This window comes from Brassica napus, chromosome C1 (assembly GCF_020379485.1).
Source record: "Brassica napus cultivar Da-Ae chromosome C1, Da-Ae, whole genome shotgun sequence".
NCBI classification, from domain to species: domain Eukaryota; kingdom Viridiplantae; phylum Streptophyta; class Magnoliopsida; order Brassicales; family Brassicaceae; genus Brassica; species Brassica napus.
In genome coordinates this window covers 25,467,702-25,486,517 of record NC_063444.1, presented here as the reverse complement: position 1 = coordinate 25,486,517, position 18,816 = coordinate 25,467,702, and the positions used below count along the sequence as shown (strand labels likewise).

Genomic DNA, 18,816 nt, shown 5'->3' with positions numbered 1-18,816 from the left:
CAGCTATAAAAGGGGAAGGAAAGGCAACGTAGGGGAGATCCGAAATCACTAATACACACTGGGCGACTAGATTAGGGTTTTACCTTTGTTATCTCGCCTTGTTGTATCTCTCCGATAAAGCCTTCGAGGCTCCGGTACCTTTCCTTTCACGCCTTTCCTTTCTTTGTAACTGACGAAACGTTCTTCCGACCATTAATAAGACGTCTTTGCTTGAACCCACTTCTAAAACCGAACGTTCTCTCGTTCTATATCGTTTTCCGATCAAACAGTTGGCGCCCACCGTGGGACCTTTAGCAAAGTAACGTCGACAAGATGGCGACGAGTAACGACGGCTCTTCCTCTGGAGAAGATCGTGAAGCCGCTGAAGTAACGCCGGCGTCTTTCCCCGTGGCTCCGACACCACTCCAACCCGCTTCAATAGAAACTATCATGGCGCGCCTTGCGCAGCAAGATGCAGCCCAGAAAGCGGCGACCGACCAAATCGCAGCGCTCGCAAAGATCTTAGCCCCCCTCGCTGCGAACATGGAAGCTTCGACGGTGCAGTACCGAAGACATTTGTTTAACACAGAGAGAGCGACTGGTGCAGCACCAACGCAGACCGCCAACCAAGATGTCGCCGATGATGACGTGGCCCAAACCCCGGTTGGTCTTGATGCGCAGACGATAAACGAGCTCGCCGCTCTGGAACAGTCGGTGCTGAACATAAACTCCAAGATTCATCATGTCACCACGTCCGCCCCTCAGATCGAGCGAGTCCTAGCAGAATCTCTCCGGACACCGTTCACCGAAAAGATAACGAAGGTCCGCCTCCGAAAGATGGAAAAGCTCAGTCTTCCAACCTTCGACGGTGTATCCGACCCTTCTTCTCACGTTATATCCTTCAATATCGCGATGCGACGCGCGAACCTCTCTGATGAAGAAAAAGACGCCGGCTTTTGTCTACTTTTCATCGAAACCCTAGAAGGCATCGCTTTTAACTGGTTCACAGGTCTTCAGGAGAACTCCGTTGATAATTTTCACGACCTCGCGACGGCTTTCCTCAAAAATTACATCATGTGCACTCGACAAGAAGCCACCGCCACGGATCTTTGGAATCTCAACCACGCAAACGGGCATAGCTTGAGAGATTTTATGGAGAAGTTCAAATCCATTGTCTCGAAAGTCGACGTACCAGATCATATAGCCGTGGAGTCGTTGATGAACACCCTCCACATTAAGTCACCATTTCGGGCTGACCTTTACCGACACCCGACGAGATCAGTACCAGATGCCATCGCTCGATCCAATAACTTCATTCGAATGGAGGAGGATACTAGGGCCAAGGCGGCCAAAGAAGCTGCAGGAAAACAGACTCCCGCCCGGACGGACAACGCTCGTCAAGAACCGCGCCAACATTCCACAAGTGGCAAGCCTAACCAGAAGAAGGGCTACATGAATGCTATAGACGACGGCGAACCATCGGGTTCCGCCGCAATGGCGCGAGAGAAGGGATGGAATCATTGGGATCGATATACCAGCCAGCCAAAGTCTAGCACCCCCGAACCAGCAAACTCGAACCCCGTCGAGCCGAGTAAATGGTGTTCCTATCATGAGGTCAAATCACATGATACGAAGGATTGCAAAGTCTTATACGGACACTTCCTCAAATCCATCCAAAGCGGGAAAATCGAGATTAAATCTCCGCAGAAGCCGAAAAACAATAAGAGTTGGAGCAAAAACAAAGAGAAGAAGATTCAGAAGTCTCAAGCAAAAGCCCCTCAGAGAGAAGAGCAAACTAATCCAGAGAAAACCACAGTAAACAATCTCAACCTCGAAGGCTAATCAACTGATGAAGAACCACCTAAGAACCGACGACGGGTGGAAGTGACACTCCCCCGGCAAGCTGATTCCTCGGATGACGAAATTCCGCCGGTACCAACGGACTTGCGCAAAAAATTGGGCTGAAAAACAGATTCCAAGGACTTATGCACATTTCTGAAGCGGAAGGCCGAAATGATACAAAAGAACGAGGCAGACCTCAGGACGTCCCTCGACGAGTCTAAAGCAAGAAAGACTACCCGCACCGGAGCTGCTCTACACCTTTAACCTCAGCCCGCAGATTTACATGAGCAGATCAACTCCAAAGCCGAAGACTTACGCGCCAAGCTTAGTCAGCCCAAGCAACATGATTGGCGACCATGCCTTGAAGCGAAACGACAAGCTCAACGGGAATTGATGAAAGTTACGAACACCCCGCACCTCAATGTCATAATGGGTGGTTAACCTCCTTGCGGGGACTCGGTAAGAGCAGTTAAAGATTACAGGCGACAAGCCATCACCGCTCAAAAGTGGCCTTCGCAAGTCGAAGCAGACCATCAAATCTCTTTCTCGGCGGCCGACACTCACGGCATCAGCATGCCGCATAACGACCCACTCCTAATCGATATCAGAATTGGCAAATGCCAGGTCACGATGGTTCTCGTCGACACAGGCAGCTCAGTCGACCTTATCTTTCGGGACACACTCGACAAGATGGGAGTCGACCTGCGCGACATGAAGCCCTCCTCACGCACTCTCACGGGATTCAATGGCTCCTCGGAACAGATGATTGGGACAATTCGTCTCCCAGTTTACGCAGGTGATGTGACCCGCACTGTTAAGTTCTCTGTTATCCGGGCTAGGGCGCCCTACAACGCAATCCTCGGAACGCCTTGGTTACACTCCATGAAAGCCATTCCCTCCACCTATCACCAATGTGTTAAGTTCCCTGGGAAAGACGGAACGACCCAGACGATTCGCGGGGACCAACGAGCCGCAAGAGAGCTACTTATCGCCGCGGTCAAGCTACAACAATCACCTTCTCTCTTCAACGCAGTCACCAAACCAATACCTAAGATCTACCCTCAGAAGGAAGAAATCCACGAGGTTCCCATCGATGGAGCTGACCCATCGAAGGTCGTGCGCATTGGCGCTTATCTCTCCGACGATCTGCAGTCATTAATCATTTCTTTCCTCAAAGAGAATGCCTCAACCTTTGCATGGGTAACTTCTGATATGAAGGGTATAGACCCCGCAATAACATCTCACAAATTAAACGTCGATCCGGCGTTCAAACCTATTCGACAGAAGAGGCAGAAGCTCGGACCCGAACGGTCCACAGCAGTAAATGAGGAAGTTGATAGGTTGCTCGACGCAGGTTTCATCGCCGAAGTACGGTACCCGGAGTGGCTTTCAAACCCCGTCGTCGTTAAAAAGAAAAACGGGAAATGGTGCATTTGTGTTGACTTCACGGATTTGAACAAAGCATGTCCAAAAGACAGTTACCCTCTCCCGCATATCGACCGTCTGGTGGAGTCGACTGCCGGCAACGAGCTCCTAACATTTATGGACGCTTTTTCCGGATACAATCAAATCATGAGGCATACGAACGATCGCGAGAAAAAGGCGTTCATAACGGACAGAGGGACGTATTGCTACAAGGTCATACCTTTCGGCCTAAAGAACGCTGGAGCGACTTACATTGATGATATGCTGGTCAAATCACTTCGCGCCAAGGACCATCTCAACCTACAACACTATGGAAGTTTACATTGATGATATGCTGGTCAAATCACTTCGCGCCAAGGACCATCTCAACCATTTATGAGACTGCTTCAAAACGCTGAACGAGTACGGGATGAAGCTCAACCCGGCGAAATGCACCTTCGGCATCACGTCTGGAGAGTTCCTAGGTTACATTGTCACCCAGCGAGGCATCGAAGCAAACCCAAAACAAATAACGGCAATCCTCGATCTCCCTAGCCCGAAGAACACCCGCGAGGTTCAGCGTTTAACCGAAAAGATTGCGGCACTAAACAGGTTCATCTCAAGGTCCACAGACAAGTGCCTCCCGTTCTATGAACTCCTGCGAGGAAATAAGAGATTCGTCTGGGACGAAAAATGCGAGGAAGCCTTCAATCAACTCAAGCATTACCTAACGACACCTCCAATTCTGTCGAAGCCCGAAGTCGGGGACACTCTATCCTTATACATTGTCGTCACCTCCTCGGCTGTTAGCAGGGTCCTAATACGAGAAGACCGTGGCGAACTGAAACCTATTTTCTAAACCAGCAAGCGGATGACGGAACCGGAAACGAGATACCCAACCTTGGAAAAGATGACCCTCGCTATCATCACTTCGGCAAGAAAACTCAGACCTTATTTCCAATCGCACACTATCGAGGTGCTCTCCAACCAGCCCCTTAGGTTCAGGGGCAGGCGTACAACTCCAGTCACCGACAGGCGAACTAATCCGACAGTCGTTCAGTTTTGATTTTCCGGCGTCCAACAACGAAGCCGAATACGAGGCTCTCATCGCAAGCTTTCGTCTCGCAAAAGCAGTAAAAGCTAAACGAGTCAACGCATACTGTGACTCCCAACTCGTGGTGAGTCAATTTCTCGGAGACTACGACGTCAGGAACGATAAAATGGATGCTTACTTGAAACTCGTCAAAGATCTTACACAAGATTTCGAATTCTTCGAACTAACGAAAGTCCCTCGCGGAGAGAACGTATGTGCGGACGCACTCGCAGCCCTTGGGAGTAAGCTACACGATCAGGTGAAAAGGACAATCCCAATACATAGGATTGAAAAGCCAAGCATCAGCCCACCGACGGAACAACTTGCCATTGCAGCATCTATCACCGACGCCATCGACATCGACGAAGGGGAACCTCGCACAACGGAAGGGCAACTCGAAGAATAGCGAACGGAATTCATCGCTTACCTATCCGATGGGATACTACCTACAGAGAAATGGGAAGCAAGACGACTCAAATGACGCAGTGCGCATTACGTCGTCATGGATGGAACACTCCATCGATGTACTGCAACTAAAGTACTCCTTAGGTGTATATTTGGAGACGTAACAAGGCTGGTCATGGCCGAAACACATGAAGGAGCAGCAGACAATCATTCAGGAGGACGAGCTCTCGCACTAAAAGTGAAAAGCCTTGGTTTCTATTGGCCAACAATGAACGCAGAATGCGAATCCTATGTCAAGAAATGTGATAAGTGCTAGCGACACGCTTCAACCATACACAGCCCGACGGAATTGCTCTATACCTTGACGGTGCCATACCCCTTCATGCGATGGGGAATGGATATCATCGGGCCAATGCCGAGCTCTCGACAGAAGAGACTCATCCTAGTCTTAACAGATTACTTCACCAAATGGGTGGAAGCAGAAGCCTACGCCAGCATTACCGACAAGGAGGTGCAGAAATTCGTCTGGAAAAACATCATCTGCAGGCACGGGCTCCCAATTTATCTCCCACAACTTCAAAGAGTTCTGCGACAGATGGAGAATTCGGCTCAACATGTCCACACCGAGAAACCCGCAGAGCAACGGTCAAGCCGAGTCCACTAACAAGACAATCATCGACGGACTCAAGAAATGACTCGACTTGAAGAAGGGTTGCTGGGCCGACAAACTGGATGGGGTCCTCTGGTCCCATAGAACAACACCTCGCGGAGCAACGAAAGCCACCCCCTACTCGATGGCCTATGGGGTCGAAGCAAAGGCACTTGCTGAGGTAAACGTGACGAGTTTACGACGTTCCAAAATGCCGCAGAACATCGAACTTAACCAAGTTATGCTCCTCGACGCACTGGATGATATAGAAGAAAGACGCGACCAAGCATTGCTTCGAATCCAAAAATATCAGCACCAGATCGAAAGCTACTACAACAAGAAGGTTAAGTCCCGCCCCCTCGAATTGGGAAATCTGGTCCTCCGGAAGGTGTTCGAAAACACTAGGGAATGGAAAGCCGGAAAACTCGGAGCCAACTGGGAAGGACCCTACAAGATCATCGAGGTCGTGAAACCTGGAGTCTACCACCTCGAAACTTCAACTGGCGAAACGGTACCACGAACCTGGAACTCGAAGCACCTTCGCCTCTTCCACAACTAAAAGTAGCAAAGATAGGTGAACGACCAACGGTCACGTTCACTCTAAAAAAAAAAAAAGCCCCCGAGTAAATGCGCTCTCAGCCACTTTTACTCGGAAAACAAAGAACTACGAATGGCTTGATCTTCCACAAAGGAGGTACGTAGGCAGCCTTAACGGGTCCAGCTATAATCTAAACAAAAAATATACTTCCCCGAGAAGTCGCGCTTCCCCGAGAAGTCGTACAACCCATGCGATACCTACGTGAGTTCGCCCCGGCATCTCGAAACAAACGTACCAGTACTGGCACCCCATGGCCGAGTATGTCCTGATCAGACACATACTCACGGGAATCCGGTCATAATCGTAGTATTAAATAATATGCCCGAGACCATGATCGAGTTAGGAACCGTTGTCGTTTAAAAGATGTTTTTCACGGTCTAAAGTAATCCTATATTGACTCGTATCTAGTCGACGTACGTCAAGCAAACAAGGGAACTTGACAAAACTACCAAACAAAACTCGAACAAGAGTTATTCAAATTCACAGCCCGTACTATGTCGCTATCTCGATACGGCGCGAAGTCACACACTCTATAATCATTTTCCTATTTTTGCAACCCCCCGATCTTTTCTCGCGACGAGATCAGTACCAAACACTCAAAAGAAAAGCAAGACAAGTGATGCAGGATTCGTAAAGAGAAGAAATAAATAGAGTCTTAACAAAAAGGGCAAAGGCATACATCAAGAGCAAGAGTGCCGTGAAAAGTTAAAAGAAACAAAGCGACAAAGTTACTCCTCAGGGTCTTCAGCCCGCTCTTGCGCAACGGTTCCATCACCAAGGGATGGCTCCGAAGGATCAGCACGCACCGACTGCGCCGCATCGACGCCCTCAACACGAATCGTCGCCTCGCCTTCACGAACCTCCAGCTGACTTTCGGGAAGGTGAGCTTTGGAACCAGTCGTCTCTCCAGTATGCTCCTTATTAACCGCCTCACCGCCATCACCCTGATTACCTTCTGGGTTCGAAACAGAGGAGTCGGAGATCTCAAAGACATCCTTCCCGACGGACGTCGTTCCCTCATCAAGAGCTTCATAAGCGAGGGCCGGCGCATCGGCTTTTGACGATCCCTCCCCTGGGGAACGAGATGGAGCGATCGAGGCTCCAGAAAGATTAGCGGGGCTTCGGAGAACTACAGCAGTCCTCGGATCAACCAGCTCTGCGTTGGATCCATATGGGTCAAGGCCCACAAAAGTTCGCATATCAATGAACTGAGAATCAAGGTGAAGTGGAGAAAGAGTCGAGTCAAGTCAATCTCCGGTATCTCGCCGGGATCAAGTTTCGAGACTTCTTCCTCAAACTGCTTCTCGCGGGCCGCGAACGTATCAATGCCATCTGGAGGGATATCACGACCACCAGCCTTTAAATCCTCAAGGCATATCTTAGTTCCAAATGCCTGGCTCTGAAACAATCATGCTGTGTCGAAAGGGCCGCAGCGAGTCCACCATTCACGAAGATTTCCGAAGTGCCTGTTGGATTTCGCGATCATCTCGGTCTCAACCCTCATCCTCTCCTTCGTAACCTCATAGATACGCGAATCCCTAAGCCAACCCAACTCTTTCTTATGTTCTTCGGCTTTGACCCCCATCTCTTCCATCAGACTGGCCTTCCGAGACTCCAAAGTTGCAGTGGTCACATTAGCGATGGAGTGTTCAGCCTCGGCCTCGTCAGCTCGCTCCCGCTGAATCTTCTTCCGAACAATCGCTCGTTCTCTCTTCTCGGCCATCCTCACGAACTCATCCCTCCATTCCGCTTTCTTCCGGCGGAGAAGCTTACCCTTGGCCGCCACTACTTTCTCCAACTTTCTCAAGGCTTCGCGAGTCTCCTTCAAGGCTGTGTCGTATTTCTAAACAACGAAATTCATGCTCCCGTCGCCCTAACATGAAAACAGAATATTTAAGTTTCATTCACATAAAAGGAAGACAGTCAAAGGAAGTACTTACCAGTAATTTAGTGCAAGCAGCGTCGACGTACTCGTCCTTAAAGATCAAGTCAGACACGGATGGAAGAGGCTTCGGCCCGCATTTGATCTGGCTGACAAACTCAGCACATTTATAAGGAGCATAAATAAGCGGGGTGGGACCATCGTACTCGAACGACACGTGATCAGGAAACTCGACCCTCGGAGTCTTCTTCCGAGACGAAGCACCGACGGCTGATGTTCCAGGGATCGAGGAAACTAGAGCACTAGCGACCGTCTCTCGATCACCCGCCGTTTTGGATTTCTTCTTCTTCCGCAGCGTAACTTTGGGAGAGGCGTCTTCAAGATCATCCAATGAGGCTAAGTTGAGAGCCGGCTCACCAGCTGATTCACTCCGATGCACGGGGTTGGCGACATCAGTCTCTCGCGGCCTCACGATCCCCGCAGCTTGAGGCTGCTGATTGCCTCTCTTCCTCTTTTTTGATGATGGTTCAGCCGTCTCCTCCGACTTGGAATCTCAGCTTCAACAGGAGCTGCTTAAGAGCCTACGTTGACAGGAAGGTCGTCACGGGGTCTTTTCTCCCCCTTCTTCTTCTTAGGAGCCAAAGTAGTGGTACCAGCCGAGGAATCTTGATGATGAGGGCTCGCATCGGTGGTGTCGGCAATCGCCATCTCGTTAGAAGGTGCAGGTAGTTCGACACTCGGCAGATTAAGTTCGACCGTCATAATTGCACTCAGATCTGGAAGCCCTCTCATTTTCCTTGCCTCGTTGATTCTCTTCTGCTCTTCCTTTGTGAATAGCGAGATCCGCCTCTTAGTCTTGTTGGCAGAAAGAGGATAACTCGAATTCCAATCTTCTGCGAAGAACACGAGTCCAGAAGCCCGACCATTAGGCAAAGTCAAAAAGTCGTATTGAAATAAAAGAAAAGTATGGACTTACTCCTGGAAATACGATCGATCGAACGGTAAACCCTCTCCAAAGAAATATTCCCCCAATGCTCCTGAGCAAGTCCCGCAACGGTGTGAGCGCTTGTAAGAAAGTCTTCTGGATAGTAACGAGAAGTAGGATGGTCGGCTGCATTAAAAAAACAACGAAGGCAGAAAGCAGTTAGTATACGAAGAAACGGTACGAGTTAACGAAGATGTTCTACCGAGCAAAGTGTTCCATAAGACACGTTAGTCGTCATCTGGCGGGTCTTCGAAGGCAGAGTCATCACATTTATCAAAGAAATAAGATCTTTGCCAATCCGGCGTCTTGTTAGGATGCCTTCCTATGACATTGTAGCTGGGACGCATTTTTATCAACAGAAGCCCGTCGTCTAACGAGCTGACAGACGTCAACTCCTCGAAGACACGAATGCTCAACGAGACATCAATTTCAGCGGCCATAACCATCAGGGCCACCGCGATACGCCACGAACCATTCAAAAACAGACTTATCGCTGCATCTCGGCGCCTCGCATACGATGTGACTAGTCGAGGAATTGGGAACCAAAGCTTCGTATCGTCCCGAAAATAGGATTCGTAAACGCACTGATACCCAACTGGTGGTGACCAAGGCCTCTGGTTTTCCGAGGGAATCAAGAAAGTTACCCCTAGTCCATGACGTTCCCTCAGAAGCTTCTTCACGCTATTGGGAGTTGACTGAGTCTCAGTAACATTCTCCCAAGCTTGACCGCTCACATCAGGAGAGCGCAGGAACTCGGAAGCTAACGCCGGGAGCTCCTCAAAGATCCCTCCAGGATAATAGCACGTCTGCACGTAATTGACAGCGAGAGCTCCGTCCCTCGCACCGCCTGAACCGTCTCTCTCGCAAGCCTGTCGCTCATCTGGATTTCCTCTCACTTCTTGCCGATACGAACGCGCAGATTCGAAGATTAGGATCCTTTGAGACAGATCTAAATTCCCGGTGTCCATCATCGCGTCGTGATGAATCCATTCAAATTCTTCAAGCGGTGCCTCGGTCGTATCTCTCGAAGGACTAGAGGAGGCCACGATCTCTTTTCCTCTCTGTTTATGAGATAACCTCCCGTCAGACGATATATCGCTATCTATGTTGCAACAACCACCTACAGAGAGAAATAAGAAGGAGGAGAGAGAGAATACCTGAGAAGTGCGGAGAAGAATGGAGAGAGTGAGAAGGAAGCGAATATTTATAGGGAAAGAAGGGGTGCCTCCCCGAGGCATCATCATTTGGCCTACATGGGCCTATGTGGGCCTAGGAACAGTTACCTAGCCGCCGAAGAAATCGGAGCGTCGTTTCGACTTCCCGTTTTAACGGACCTCAACCCCGATCAGAACCAATGGTTAAGGGAAAACCTAACCAAACCAAAGTCGGTTCGGTAGAGATTTTACTAAACCACCCGACAAAGGGGAAACGCCTAATGATGCCTCGCGACATCCGGTCAGGAGACATTCATTCGAAACGTTCCATCTGTCATTCCAAACCTTTAACTTCCTAAATTCATCGAATCTGACAGGATCTTCATCTCGATGAACTGGGGGGACTTACTGTAGATGGTAAATTCGACCATCCCTCAAGGCCCGAAGAACAGACGGCCCGGCCCACATGAAGCGGAGCATCGGCTCGACGCGGCGGCTTGAAGGGTCGATCTCTCGGCGTAATGTGAGAGAGCTTTCGATGGGCTTCTCGACTAAACGCCCCGAGGAAACGACTCCACGAGACAACATGGGCTTATCGGCCCAGCGAGTTAAAGCCCACAGAGACGACACAAACTAGGTCACGGAAGAGCGTGAGGTCAGCTATAAAAGTGGAAGGAAAGGCAACGTAGGGGGGATCTGAAATCACTAATACACACTGGGCGGCTAAATTAGGGTTTTACCTTTGTTATCTCGCTTTGTTGTATCTCTTCGGTAAAGACTTCGAGGCTCCGGTACCGTTCCTTTCACGCATTTCCTTTCCTTGTAACCGACGAAACGTTCTTCCGACCATTAATAAGACGTCTTTGCTTGAACCCACTTCTAAAACCGAACGTTCTCTCCTTCTCTACCGTTTTCCGATCAAACAATAAGGCTTATTCCTTCGGATCCTAGCCGATGTAAGTTTTCATATATATATATACAACCATTCGATTCAAAACGATCTAGGGCGGTTCTTTATTTACAAGTTAAAAGATAATATTCCAAGAATTCAAGATCATGAGATAATTCATTAAATCAAGACAACAGCATACAGAAACCCTTATCGTGAACAAAAGAAATGTCTTTTTTTTTTTTGTGCATAATGCAGGCCTAATATAAAGAATCTCGACAACCGTTGCGGCAACTACAGATGACCATCGCCATGCACATGCAGATAAGGACACAGACGTCGGTGGCACAGCTGTGATGTATATAAACAAAGAGGTACATATTAACTGTCGACTAAGAACAAAACAAAAATAGATAGACTATGAAAAAGGAAGAAAGAGAGAGAGAAACATGGGATCAACGAACCATTCGTCGTAATTCTCCGTCAGGTGTAATGATTATAAAAGTGACTTATTAATTTTGGACTAATTGAAGTAAAAAAAAAATCATGGGACTGTTGTAATTTAGAGAGTTTAAATACTGAATATTTCTGTATCTTATTAATATCAAGGGGGTTCTTTTATATAAGGATTACAAGATAAAGATAAAAGGAAAGTGTACATATCCTTATCCAAGAGAAAATAAGAAAACTACTAAAACATAGGAAAATGAAACTATCTATATCCTAAGTCGGCTAAGGCTTTGGCCGACTCTCTCTCCTCCTTGCGGCCGCGGTTGGGCTTGATGTGGCCGACATGCTTTTTCCTCTTGTCTTGGTTAATGGCAATCCACTCCATGATTTACAACACTCCCCCTTGGATGCCATAACCATACAGGATTTGTAGTACGTTTCATGTTGTCTCATTAAAACCTTATCAAGAAAACCCAGTGGGACAAAACCATGATGAAGGAAAAAGAGTACAACACGCACTATTCTCCCAGATGTGAACCTCAGTGTAGGTTTCTACATTCCACGCATCTGGTGCGTGATCTTTCATGTATATGTAGGAAGGGAGTAATCGGCCAGTTTCATTACTAAGCCGTAACTAGACCACTTCGAGCTCTTAGGTAGTTTCTCATGTCTTTTGACATCAAGGGTCCAGGTAAAGCATATGTGCTAAGCAATGTGAATCACATTGTCCTCGGAGATCACTATTGGGTCTTTGCAAATTGTGTTTGCATATGTCCATAGTCTAGACGTGATCGTCTACTCTTAACTCTTTACTATGGTCGGATAAACCAAGTACTCATGGACAATGTACTAAACATGGTTATCATGAACCTATGTCTCGGTGTATCTTCTATACACAGATGTATATCAATGGCTTTATAATTTACCATACTATGGCTTATTGGCCAGAACATATTCATGATCCATACATATGGTCATCGATCTTTCTTGCTTTAGGCAATACCATATCTATCTCGGACATTGTAGTCCTTTATCCATCTCTTGATGGTGTCTCATGACCTCTGTTGCTGTGAATTATATCACACACTGAAATATATATTATTAGGTTATAGATCTCGGCTCTCACAAGCTTATGGACTCCAATACATTTGTATCCGGTTGATCTTTTGTCTTTACTAGCCCGTGATCAAGAAGAAGGGCTAGACGCCTTTTAGTCTTAAAAGCCGGACGCGTCCAGTATAAGAGCCAGACATTCTTTGCTGAAGAGCCGGACGCCCTTAGACGGACAGAGTCGGACATCTTTAGTTTGAAGGGCCGGGGCCGGATGCTTTTGATCGGGCACCCACATAGATTTATTCTATGCCTACTAACCTCTTTAAGGTTTAGTATAATCACAAGGAATTTCAAATATATGGACTGTATTGGATTGTCTTTTATACAACTCCAAGATCAATGATCATGCGTGATCAATTTCTTTTACATACTATATGCAGCTGCTTTATGTTTCAGTCCACGAATCAGCTTAGGAACGAAGCTGTTCTTTCATCTTATCCAGTGATCCATATGCTGCTTACTACATCATTTGTATCCAATATCTTTCTTATGACCAGACCATTTTCAATTTCGAAAATCTGTAGCAGCATCCACCACATAGGAGTTTATCTCCTTATAATCTGTTCCTTTGATCTCTGTGAGTACCTTGTGTACCAAGCTATAATCTAATGCTGTTAAGTAGGAAGACATGAACACTCTTAGACCTCGTGATCATGTGCCTTCTCTCACGGTTTCTTTATCTCACAAGATCCATCTATTTCACTGGTTTATCAGATAGCGTTTCTATATATGTATATGGCCAATACGCCCATCTCTCTTTTAGATACTTTGAACCTCCACGTTTTATCTTTTCTAATCTCTATGATCTTTTATGATTATATGAGTACTCTTTCGTGGGTTCATGATCCTCGTTCATTTCTTTATGTTCAAGTGCTATAACTTTATGTATCTTTATACAAATGTGTGTGTGTCGACACTTTCATGTGGTTCCATTATGTTCCAGACATGATCTGATCACTTTGAGATTTCATTATCCAGGTCCTTTGTTACCTAGTAGCTTGGCGTCCCAAGACTACATGGTTTGGTACCTTAGATGTTTAGCTGCGCAGCTTTTTCTCAATGTCTGGTATGGTTTCTCTTATAATCTCGGATTTGTATTCTTTGCACCATTATTTTCTATCCGAGGTTCCTTTATCTTATGGAACACTTGGTCTATCTTGTATAGACTCTATAGCAACTTGATTATGTCTCTTCTAGGACATTCATTTGGTGCTAAGCTGGTTAGTCATTTCTCGGGTCAGTGTCTGGCATTTCGATTAGCTTCTCAATTAGCTATCTTTATATAATCTTTCTTTGGACGTCTTAAATTATAATCTTTAGTCCGAGGATCTTTGCCAAGACAATGATGGTTAAAACCATTCGTACTTTTAACATTCTTTATCCAACTTATAATCTTTCTCCTTTAATATTCGGATTCATTTGTTTCATGCAATCCATACCTGGCCACTATTTTAATCACCCATGTTTTGGCTCACGGTCCTTTGAATTCATGGAGAAGATCTTATTCTTATATATTCCCAATCCTCTTCTGAGGTTCCATCTTAGACGGCACATATATGTATGTGGTGGTTTATTCAAAATCTCTTAAGATGGTGTATGTCTTGTTTTATGACCCGTATATAATCTGAGATGGGAATATCTATGCTCACTTATATGGCCTGATGCATATTATCATTCTATACATGTAAATTCATAATGTCCCCAAGCTTATAGACTGTAGAATCTTAGTCTTAAATATAATGGCTTACATGGCCGAACCTTTATAGGAAATGGATTGTGTGTGGCCAAACCTGCACTATGCAGCCAAGTCACGGACAAGTCACGGCCGAGCCGTTTATTCTCATGGTCTCTTCAGCCGGGTAATGGCCTCTTTGGTTTGGCCGTTTGTATCATGGCCTCTACGGCCGAGGAATGGTCCTTTATGGCAGAGTAATGACCGAGCCATATAACATGGTCTTAGACCATAGTGGTACACGAACTTGTAGTATTGATCATGGGTTTATCCTCTCTCCCCCTCATGACCATACTATAAGGTCGTGGTGCTTGGGACAATTAAGCCTAATGAGTTTCCCTTTGTGTACATGTTTCACAACGTGAGATCTTTTACGGGATAACTCTGTGCCTTTTCAATCTTTGAATCAGGTTTAGACTTTAGGATGGCTAATCCTATCACGCCATATAGTGTAAAATTTCGTGGTGTTATCTCAATATGGTCACCACGGCTCTTGCCTCTCGTCATACTGATCTTTGGCATAGTTTAAATCAATAGAGATCCTCGGTATAGTCTCGACCACTTTCTTATATAAGGTCTTAGGCGTTTTTTTCTTAAAATGTAAAGGAACTTGTTTCCTTCCTTACCCATTTTTTCTACTTGGAAACCATACATTATAACTTCAATGGTCACATGTTCTTTTGGGTGTGTATAATGCCTTTTAAGGCAATGCCTTAGCCATAGTTTCTTTACTATGCTTACTATACCCATTCATGATTTCTTAATTGGTTTTATGCCCTTTAGGCAACTCTTTAAAATCATTTATATGTTCAAGTAAGATTAGGCAAGACATAATGAAGTCAAAACAAACTTTTATTTATATATAAAAATCGTGAACCATCAAGTAGGTTAAAAGCAAATCACAAAACAAAGACTTTAAAATGTCAAGATCCCTCTTAATCAATAAACATGTCGGCCACTCCTTGAGTTATATTGGACACGGCTCCCTTGGATTCATCCTGATCCATATCAGTCTTATTTGTATCAGGATATCTCATCTCACTGCTCCTCTTTAGTACCTTGTTATTTTCAATCACCGTTAGGCAATAGATCAGGTCATTGTAAGTGGTAGAATCTCTTTCTATGTAGATATGTTTTGATAACAAATCTTCTGGATGGAATGTGGAGTATGTCTTGAATAGACAATCATTATCTGTTACCTCTTCTCCACATAATCTCAGTTGGTACACGACCCTGGACAAGGCAAAGTGAAACTTGGCCACTGTCTCAAAGTCTTGGAATCTGAGACTCATCCATTCATGTTTGACCTTTGGTAATAATACCATAGTGTATCTGGACTTTAATTCTGTCCAAAGGTCACGAGAATTCTCAATATGTAGATACTGATTTCTCAGTTCCTTAGTGAGATGATGGCGCATTATTGTAATGACTCTTAACTTTTCACTTTCAATTTCATCATTTCTTTCAATGATACATTTCCTGAGTCCTTTAGACTTCAGGGCAATTGAAGTGCTCATTTCCAATTCTAGATAACTATCTCAAGAGAGATTTAGAATGGCATAATCTATGGGTTCAAATCTCGGCATCTAAAATCATATTATCAATCAATTCATTGATTTAGAATGCAACCAATTCAAAATAATCAGTGCATATGATTTCATAAGTCTCTCTATGATACTTGGACCACACGGTCAAGTATTGTGATGCTTAGGCCTCACGACCATCTTGGTGTGATACAGCAATCCTAAAGATTGGTTCATGATGCAATCCGGTTTATATAACCATCCGGATACTAGGCCACACGGTCACTTTGATATGCACTAAGCCACACGACTTTTAATCAATCAAGGGCACAAGGCCGCAAGTATGAACAATGTATTAGGCCACATGGCCATATACAAAACGGGATCTAGATGCATTCAATCCTATTTCTTAGTTGCATATATATTAGGTTTTAGAATTAAATAATCTAGCAACCTAACTCTCATTCAATATGTAAATTCTTTAAATCAATCTTTCAAGCTTTAAGTAATGAGAGATTTAAGGTTTCAAGGCCTTTAGGAATTTTAAAATTCGAGATTAGTGTTTTAGTTTAAACAAGATTCAGATTCAAGTTTTAAAACAATCTTAATCATAGCTCTAGGCGATCAATCAAACACTCAAGTTTCAAATCAAAATTAAAACCGATTTTCCAAAATTAGTGTTTTAGGGGATTTCGAAAACTTTGATCTTTGATCTTTGATCAAGGGGATTTGATTTGAGATTCAAAAACCTTTAAGGTTCTGATTTTAATTGATCAATGGATCAATCTCGTTCTTAGGTTTAGATCGAACTTATAGAGCTTCGATTTACTCATAGGGGATTGATCTATTTAACCTATGGCTTTTAGTTTTAGAGATTATTTTTTAGGGTTTCCATCTTTACAAAACAACCAAATTCGATTCTTGTTTTCAGATTTCGAATTACCTTTATTTTGTAGGGTTGAACCGGACCACCAAAGTCAGATGAACCTCTAGTTGCACACGGACGTGAGCTGGCTCCTTATCGGGTCGCAAGCTGGGACAGGACGTGAGCTGTCTGGAACGGTCTTGCGTCTGTTTACGGATGTGTGCTGAGGTAGTCGGACGCGATCGGGACGCGTCTTCTTCTTATCTAGTTCGCGAGCTGCTGCCTTTGCAAGCGGCTGATTTGAATTGCGAGCTGGCTGTGATGCGAACGTGGGCTGGCTCTGTTGTGAACAGGAAGCAATATGAGAAGAACCGTGAGCTGGCCAAGCTTGAGATCGTCGGTTCATGGTCAGTATATGGATCGCGAACAGCTTTGTGTTTGAGATCTTTGCACCAACTCCTCTCAGCTCATGAAATAAAAACAAGGAGTATTAGATTACATGAACACCATAATCTAAACAATATATCATCAAACAACTAAGGTATGATAAACTTATCTTTCACAGGATTTGAATTTGGCTAGAAAATCTTGTTGGTTCGGATTAGGGTTCCAAAAGACCAAGACGGCGCCGCGTATTGTTCCTGCGAGTGAGAGCGCGTCTGAGATCGGATCGACGAACGGTTTACGCTGATGGATTTGTCTCGTCAAGAGCTGCAATTTGATATGTGGCTCGTCGTCTGGTTCCTCAGGGTTGGAGAGATCAATCGATTTTAAGTTGCGCCTGGATTAGGGTTTATGCCTGACCTAATTTTTAGGTTACGTTTTGTCCCAGGGTTTTGGGAGTCTATCGTGCTGATAACGTATTGTAATTAGAGAGTTTAGAGACTGAATATTTCTGTGTCTTATTAATATCAAGGGGGTTCCTTTATATAAGGATTACAAGATAAAGATAAAAGGAAAGTGTACATATCCTTATCCAAGAGGAAATAGGAAAACTATTAAAACATAGGAAAATGATACTATCTAAATCCTAAGTCGGCTAAGGCTTTGGCCGACTCTCTCTCCTCCTTACGGCCGCGGTTGGGCTTGATGTGGCCGACGGGCTTTCTCCTCTTGTATTGGTTAATGGCAATCAACTCCATGATTTATAACAGCGACTAGAAAAAGGGAGAGCGAATGATGGGAATAACGCACCACTCTATGAAAACAACCAGGGCCCCAACAGCAGGTCTGATATTTATAAACAGAGAGATTAACTTTTCGACTAAGAAGAAAGATATATAGCAAGAAAAAGATCAACTCACCATCTTTCGGGATCCTAATTTCAGGTATTGAGTCAAGCAATGGCTTGATCTCAATTAATCCTAAGATCTAAGTTTAAAGGGTGGTCAATCCTAAAATTAGCTTTAAGCACAACTAGATGAGGAACTATATTTCTAAACACGCTAACAATTGTTGTTGTCAGTAATACATTTAGTAATACATTTATCAACCTATTGAGAAACCTAAATCTAACAGTAAGGACTACTAAGACATATTCATGGAACACATAGTTATGATGATCTGAATAATACTTAAATAAAATGAGTAAATAGAGTAAGCAACAAAATAAATGAAAGCGAGAGAGTTCAAGATCTTCTCTGTTTTGCAGTGTTGATCTATCTCTCCAATTCTAAGCTCTCTCCTTTCAATGGCGGCTTCTTGCTTCCTCCAAATTAGGTCTAAAAAGGTCTCTAGGCAAGTCTGCCTCTAAAATGATACAAAACCCTAATAAATAGCCTAACAGGCGGCCATAGACTTAAAATGTAATTATTGAAACTTTTCTGAAACTTGAAATCTTCTAATTTGTCATTAAATCTCGGGTGGCTTCGCCGTCAATCGATGAGAAGAGGTCAACATCGATCAATATTTGTTGGCAACCGTCGGTCGATATTTCTTGGTAACCATCGATCAATATTTCTTGGTAACCGTTGACCATCTCCTATTTCCAGCAAAGCTCAAAAGATCTCCAAATAGCTCCAAATACATCATTTTCTTCTAGTTAGTAACTGAACCTGTAATTGCTCTAAATAGACTCTATATAATAGTAAATATATCTTAAAACACTTATAAACCATGGCTAATAATGGGTAAAATCCATGGTCTATCAACTCCCCCAGACTTATTCTTTTGCTTGTCCTCAAGCAAAACATACTAGCAGCATCTCTGAAAGAGCTTTGAAAACAGCAGAGACTCACACAATTTTAAACTTAG

At 44.7% G+C, this 18,816-nt stretch overlaps 3 protein-coding genes across 3 annotated transcripts; 2 read left to right on the top strand and 1 right to left on the bottom strand.

The window, feature by feature from the left end:
* Positions 1 to 312: 312 nt before the first annotated feature.
* LOC106413162 lies at positions 313 to 1,821 on the top strand. Its single transcript, XM_013853985.1, has one exon. The coding sequence runs from the start codon at positions 313 to 315 to the stop codon at positions 1,819 to 1,821; it is 1,509 nt and encodes a 502-aa protein (XP_013709439.1).
* Positions 1,822 to 2,394: 573 nt separating this feature from the next.
* On the top strand, positions 2,395 to 3,573 carry LOC106413160. Its single transcript, XM_013853984.1, has one exon. It carries the CDS (start codon positions 2,395 to 2,397, stop codon positions 3,571 to 3,573), a length of 1,179 nt encoding a protein of 392 aa, XP_013709438.1.
* A 3,805-nt stretch (positions 3,574 to 7,378) lies between these two features.
* Positions 7,379 to 10,081, bottom strand: LOC125579899 (meiosis-specific protein ASY2-like). The gene is made up of 5 exons (XM_048743804.1): positions 9,106 to 10,081; positions 8,829 to 8,963; positions 8,438 to 8,745; positions 7,911 to 8,396; positions 7,379 to 7,813 (listed from the first exon to the last, which is right to left on the bottom strand). Exons 1-5 carry the CDS (start codon positions 10,079 to 10,081, stop codon positions 7,379 to 7,381), a joined length of 2,340 nt encoding a protein of 779 aa, XP_048599761.1.
* Between the last annotated feature and the right edge of the window lie 8,735 nt (positions 10,082 to 18,816).